This window comes from Monopterus albus, unplaced genomic scaffold (assembly GCF_001952655.1).
Source record: "Monopterus albus unplaced genomic scaffold, M_albus_1.0 scaffold127.1, whole genome shotgun sequence".
In the NCBI taxonomy this organism is placed as follows: domain Eukaryota; kingdom Metazoa; phylum Chordata; class Actinopteri; order Synbranchiformes; family Synbranchidae; genus Monopterus; species Monopterus albus.
In genome coordinates this window covers 1,812,891-1,820,110 of record NW_018128007.1, presented here as the reverse complement: position 1 = coordinate 1,820,110, position 7,220 = coordinate 1,812,891, and the positions used below count along the sequence as shown (strand labels likewise).

The following is a 7,220-nucleotide window of genomic DNA, read 5'->3' as shown; positions in this document are numbered from 1 at the left end:
ATGGCGTCATCCTGGGCTTTAGTCATAAGCTGGCTGGCCAGTGAAGCCCTACTCTCATTGAAACTTTTCAACATCCCAGCAGCTTTGTAAATAAATACCCATAGTTTCATGAGGCTTTTGTGTTTGTGTGTGTATACATCTATGTGTGTTCTTAAGAACACCGGCAGGAGTACTTGTGCACAGAAGCAGGATCACCACCCCCAGACTGAGACCACCCTGACTTTAACACTTAATCCAGGAGGAAGTGGACTTGCATCGCAGAACCACTTAGGACCGCCTGCCCCCTCTGTACACACAGATGTCTATGCAAGGTTGGAACTGTGTTGCAATGGATTTGGAGCTTGTCCCCTCTCATATACACATATGCAAACATACACACACTTAATTTTAGCACTCAAGCTAAAACAAACCAGTTAAGATTTATACCACACAGCTGGTCTTTCACAAATTAAACATGTTTGCTGAATGTGTTATTGTCAGACTGACTGTAAATACATCATAGCTGTGTTTGAATGTTTCATCGTCAGTGTCTCTACAGTCAAAATACATTAGTGAACCTTTTGTGTGTGCTCTCAGCTGTGTTGGCACAAATATCGCTGATTGTGAGTATGTGTATATTTGTGTGTGTGCTTACACAAATGTCTCTTAACATTACAAAGACAGAGTTGAGGGAAGTCATCTGTTAGACCACTGTGATGATTCAATTCAGCTCAAACAATGAGGTGCACGTATGTTCTAGTACTTCTATGCAGAAGCAAGTCTTGCAAAGTCTTGCTTGTGAGACTTTTTTTTCTGACAAAAAAGTATGACCTGTTAGTTTAAGGATTTCCTTGACTGGGCATAAAATCCAGGCATTTGTACATTCATGTGAGCTTGCCTGAATCCACTGGTGGCATTGTAAAAGCGGATTTTTTCGACTGCCCCCGGTTTTGTGGATATATTTTACCTCCTGCTGCACTGTGACCAGAGGATGTGGAGAAAAATCCAGGGCCTGAGGTTACTGCATGTCTGGGAATGTTCCTGTACAGGGACTCGCTGTTTCACCTGACCAGGTCTAACCTACAAGCGGCCAGGCAGTGAAGCCTCCGCGGTGGTGAATGATCAGCTCATCAACACTAGATTTTCCCGGAGCACAGTACTTGTTTGTTCTGACTACTTGAGGCCAGTGTGTCTGCCACATGTGATGTGTTGCTGGTTAACGAGTGGATTAACAACCCATGATGTTATTGTCGGTGCTACGCTACTTGTTGGAATTAATTTTAAAAACTACTTTGGGACTGTGTGTGGTCGTGTGGGGGAAGACACAGCGACCACCAGTTGGATTTACCGACCATGGAGCTACTTGAAAGGGAGCGATGTTTCCACTACTCGGTGGGACTTAACGGTAAGTTTAAGAAACATGTTGTGTGTCTGTTAATGTGTTGTTTCTGTAACATTACAGAGAATTGTTGTAAGGCTGGAGAAGTTACTATGTCTGCATTATGCCAGTTAAAATATGGGGTTTCTCAATTACCATTTGGTGGAGAGGTTCACATTAATTAATGCTATTGTGGTTCCTTGTGCTGTCTACTTGTGACACAACACTGACAACAGGAGTTGTGCGCATTCACAAACTATCCTCTTGTTTTTAGGAAGAGGATCTCTGGTTTTATCATTCTGAAATAATTACAGACTATTTGGATTTATGAGGGGTGCAAAACTAATCTAGAGGAACCCAAGATTAAACATTAAATAGCTGGAAAAGGAGCAAAATGAGCAGCCATGGGCACTTTAAGTCTACAGGATGTGCAGTCTAAATATGCATCATGAGCCCAAATCTCTCATGTAGACGTTAAAGGTACAGGAAAATTGACTAGTGTGTTGCATGACTGAGTCCTGTGTTGAGGTCTGGTATTAATTAGATGGAGGAGGGTGTTCACAGTGTGACACTGCTGACGGGCCTTTCACAGCTCATTGCATGATCTCCAATCAGAGCGCAGCGAGCATGACTGCTGTTTATTTATACACAGAGCTGGAAATGGCAGAGTGCAAGCAGCAAGGACCCAACCTCAAACACTGAAACACTCCAATACATTGTACTGCCACAGAGGGTTCCAGTCAACAAGGGTCTTATGGACGCAGACATATAGAAGCACATACACACACACTTTCAGAAATATGCACGAGTGTGCAGTTCTTAAAATGTACTCTCTTTTGTCAATCTGAATTGATGTTGCTTTTCCCCCAAAGATCAATACAATTTCATTTATTTATTCCACACTTACTGACATATTAAGAGCAAGCATGTCACACAAATGTAAGAAAGAGTTCACAAAAGGTGACATCAAAAATAAATTTATTACAGCATCAGCAAATGATTCAACATTAAGAGATGTTCATGCAAATGTAAGAAGAGCACAGTAAAACAGCTACAGTGAGTTCTCCATACTGGACATATGACCAGAGGCGTCTATATGTGCAGCAGACGACACAGGAGCCAGGTTTAATCAGTCAGCTTTGTAGTAATGACAACATACCCAGTGATTATAACCTCGTGTTTCCAGCAGACCACTAGCTCCACGGTAGCTAACATCATAGCACACAGGCCGAGATGGACAGGCCTTTGCTTTTTATCTTTGATTTGCAAATGCATCATTTGCTGTCAGTTGTTAGCAGTGTCATTTGTGGTGATGATGCAGCATATCTATATAAATATCAGTACTGGGTGGTAGTTGTCTGTTAAACTAACATGCAGTATATTACTGATTTATAGAGATTAAGGTTCCATTATGGCAGACATCTGATAACACTGCTAGCACTATTTAACTTTTTCCTCCCTTGTTTTTACAGAAACAATGAGATAGAAGTCTGTGTTCTGTCTTTAATAAAGAAGCATGGCAACGTGTGACAGGCTGCATTAGCCACAGTGGCCTTTCATTTGTTTTCAGTGACACAGCCACAACGTGCTAGCAAGCAAGTGTTCAGTGCACTGCCCTTACTGTGACTAACAGCTGGTTAGCTGCTATCACTCAGTGCATTGTTTGATTAAATGTTGGGATGAAGCCCCATAACTGACCACCAAGTGGGGACACGTGGACCATATTCTCATCATGTGTGTTAATCAGCTGGGACGTTCCACAGAAACCTAATACACTCATGTGATGCAATTTCACTTGATCGAACTTTACACAGAGTCAGTGTGGATAAAATGGTCTTTTCATCCAGAAAGAGAGGACGTGTGCACGGCCATGCAGGACAAACTGTAAAAGGCATTAACTTAACAGTATTCAGAGGATGACAGCAGCGTAGAGATTCTAAATGTAGTGCAAATGGTTCATGCTGAGCTAACAAGTACAATATGCAGATCAATACTTCAACCAACCCAGAGGGCTGTGCAAAGGTTTAATGTTCATGAAAAATACAATGGAATATGTTTCTAAGGTTTAGAACGGGGCACAGGGCACATGTAGAGGGGCACTAGAGAGCATTAACAGAGTGAAATAAAAACTGCGTATCATGGACAGAGGTTTGCAAAGCTTTCCATATGCTTTGTATGATGACAGTGCATGCAGACATGTCTCCCCGCTGAGCAGGAATAATGTACATTTACGCTGGAGATTATTGCACAACATTATATGCAAACACTTTGTATGATTACAGCAAACAGATGTCAGGGTCATAACTACAGTTAGACGCGTGTTCCTCATCGACACAGTGGCCACAATGCATTACTACACCTATTGCTTATACAGTACGTTTATAATTAAAGACCTACAGTTCACAAACAGAAGCACGTGATCAGTCTCACAACAAACAGAGAATTATGTACAGTATTTACAAAGTGACTTCACTGACACAATGGATTCAAACTGATTACCCATCATCCATCAGAATATGAATTCAACCTGCCAGAAAGGGAATAATCCTGGGATGGAAATATAGTTTCAGGATCCAACATGCGCACACACACACACAGTATATTCCTGCAACAGCTAACTGGCAGTTTGGGATTCAGGACTCGCTTACTGAATGAAGGTACAGTACTACCCCACAGTGGTAAGATGATGTAATGTCACCACACAGTTCAGTCACTCTTTCTACAGCTGCTTGATGTTGTTTCCACATGCTACACTAGATCAACATGCAGCAGAGTAGGAAAGGGTGTGTACGGCTGGCAAGTCTTTATGCTGTTGACATTACAGCTCTACGACATATTGCAATACAGTGACTTGTTATTTGTGCACACCAGCTCTTGATCCAACAGGGAGGAAGTAAAGGAGCGAGCGAACTCCAGAGGCTCTGCAGTAGTGTTTATTTGGGCAATCAAGGGTGGCATCAGAGGAGAACAACAAGGATGTTAACTATCATGGAAGACAGCTTGGATGGATATGAGTCTCCAATCTTCTCAAGGACAGAATACAATTTCTAATTAAAACACAGCAAAATGGGACTGAAATAGGTAGTACCATCTCTCAGAAAGTGCACAGAGGCTTTCAGCACAGACGGGACCTGGTAGAAATGTTCCTGTTTAACTGTGGGCAAGAAGGCAAATAAGCAGATTTCCCAAAAACAGTTTCTCTAAGAGAAGCCGGGGAGTGATACTGTTACAGAGAATTAAAATGCCCACAGTGACACTGTTACAGAAGCACAAATGAGCAAAAGAGATCTTAGTAAATAACTTTAGTGATTCTGTATTTAAAAGAAGAGACCTGACACCACCTGAAGAGCAGAAATAACCACTACGAGCCATGTATTATACGTATGTGTAAAATCTAACAATACTTCATAGTGTCTCAACAGATGCAGTCAGATGTAACAAATATGGAAACAGAATAAAACAGCATATAATCCACACATCCTGCATATGATGTAGAAATCCAAAGTGTCTGACAGCATATTGAGGCCATTTGGTTTTCATACTTCACTGACTTTTGGCTTCCAGTTTGTGTAGAGCAGGTCACAGACAGATACTGCACCAGCTGATGATGTATTATTGCTGATACAGGACAGGGTGCAGAGGTGCACCGCCACGCTGAATAAACAGGGTTCGCTACAACTATGGCACAAATCAGTACTGTAGGTTATGCTGTTTTTCAGCGGTACACAACACAAACACAACATTCAAACAAAGAGGTGGTCACTATAACGAGCGGTGAGACTTTAGTCTGTCAGGTGGAAACTTTGAAATGTAACGAATCGTCTTCATACTCACTCTACCGCCATTTTCTCTATGTGGTCACTCAGCAGCTTGTACTGTTCTGCAAAGAGGGAGAACACATGCACGCAATTGTTTTAAAGCTACATTAGGGTTATTTAAACTGACATATAACACCTTTTAAGTTGAACTTAGCAATCGGGCCTAGAGCATCATTATCATTCTTTTGAAGTCATGTTTCTGGCCAGCTGCGTTCTCCCTACGCCTGAGGGAAATACGCTACAGTGGATTCTTAAGAGCTTTTATGTGGCTGCTGTGAAGATGACATGTCTCCATGTGCGAACATATGGAGGTCCTAAACTGCCACACCTGTACAGATTTAACTGAAATGTGAATCATGTGTACAAGAATAACAATGATAATTTTCTCCAAAACTGTTTGTTGACAATATGTTCCTTCCAGTTCTAAGTTCCTTGATCAGAGGCTTCTCCTTCACTGTTCAACAAATATGGCATGTCCTCTTCTCTCCACTGACTTCTGTCACCATTTACCCTGACCGGTCTGTGGGGCGCTGACACTGAATGTGCACATGTACAAAGAAGTGAGACGTTAAAAAAAAACGCACACACAAATTCCAAATCTGACAGCAGTCCATAGTCAGAGGTCAGATCTGATCTTGGGCCAATCAAGTGGCCCAGACTGCATCTGAAAACATCTGAGAAGTTTTCTGACTAGAGGAATCCTCAAGCTGAAGACCAGAGGTATATTTTTCCATACTTTCCACACTTTTTCTGATTTGGTTTGTTCACATAGTGTATGTGGGAACAGATCAGATCTGAGCCACTTGGAGGAAAAGAGAACTTGTGTTTGGGCCACTCCAGCAGCGTCTGAGACCACTGAGGGTCCACAAAGGTGGTAACAGTCTTCTCACCCAAAAACAGAAATATTGTAAGACACTAGTACAGCTTAAGACCAAGCACGTTAGTGAGAGAACATGTTATTAAAATGGGACTTACATTCTGGGGGAAGCTGAAGATATCAACTTACTGACTTTAGTACATTTATTTTTCAGTAGCTACTTACTTCAAATGCTGAAGACCCCGAATCACAACTAAAATTTGATCTACTCTATTTATTGAGACGATGTGAATAAAACTGTAAAGAAGACATTCTGACTGCCGAGACAGATGTGAGGTCGACCGATCATTTTACTAGAGAAGACATCCCGCTCTGTTGGAGCTGTCACTCCACCGTGGTGTTTACAGAGTCATGCGTCTTTCTTTCTCACATTTTAACAGCGACAACAATCAGCACTGGCTAAAAGATGAGAAGCTGTGAACTTAATGACTGAGTTTGCCAACAAAAGTGTCGGAGCCACTTGCAGTGATGCGGGCAAATAACGTTTCTGATGGGATGTTTGCTCATGCATTACTTTGAAGGCCAACACAAAGTGACAATGAGGAACGTGGGCACTGAAAATGTCTGACAATGCCCACCCTTCTTCGTCCTTGTTGGGTTTTAAGGGCGGTTATCAAGAAACTCAACAATACATGTCAGTGAGCGATTTGAACATTCTGCCAAACGGCAACAGGTTTGCATCTGTGGACTCACGTGTAGAAATGCTTTGGAAATCAAGTCAGCAGCTCTCCCTTGTGGAGAACCTGCAGCCTGTAACACATGACTCACTGAGTTTGTTTACTTGTGAATGTGAGTTACGACCAAATTCCAATACATGCTTTGCATTTAAAATGACCAAATATTTAAAAGGGCTGAGAGCAGAGACTCTTCCTGTGTTTTAGTGTTTGAATGATCCCTTTAATGCTTTACCTTCGTTCAGGTTCCCAATGACTGCTTGCTTCTTCAAGAAGTCATTGCAGAGCTTCTTACTGAGCCCAAATGCCAGCATGTTGTGAGTGAATGTCCTGAAAGCACACATAATACCAAACTCAGCAAGGAAATTATAGAGATAGTGAACAAATGTGGAAACAAAACATCCAGTGATAGTGATGGTATCACCATGACAACTGTCAAATGGGTAATTGAGGGGATATGTAAACCATTAACCCATATTTTTAACATGTCGTTT

General features: G+C 41.8%; 1 protein-coding gene across 4 annotated transcripts in view; it reads right to left on the bottom strand.

Moving 5' to 3' along the window:
- Positions 1–2,318: 2,318 nt before the first annotated feature.
- The window catches only part of kiaa0513 (KIAA0513 ortholog), a 32,944-nt gene continuing 28,042 nt past the window's right edge, over positions 2,319–7,220 (bottom strand). For all 4 annotated transcript variants that reach the window (XM_020612718.1, XM_020612717.1, XM_020612720.1 and 1 more), the window contains 2 exons: positions 6,962–7,056; positions 2,319–5,237 (listed from right to left, as the gene is read on the bottom strand). In XM_020612718.1, the coding sequence (XP_020468374.1) occupies positions 5,188–5,237; positions 6,962–7,056 (145 nt within the window). In that variant the 3' untranslated portion in view covers positions 2,319–5,187. The remainder of the gene's footprint in view (positions 5,238–6,961; positions 7,057–7,220) is intronic.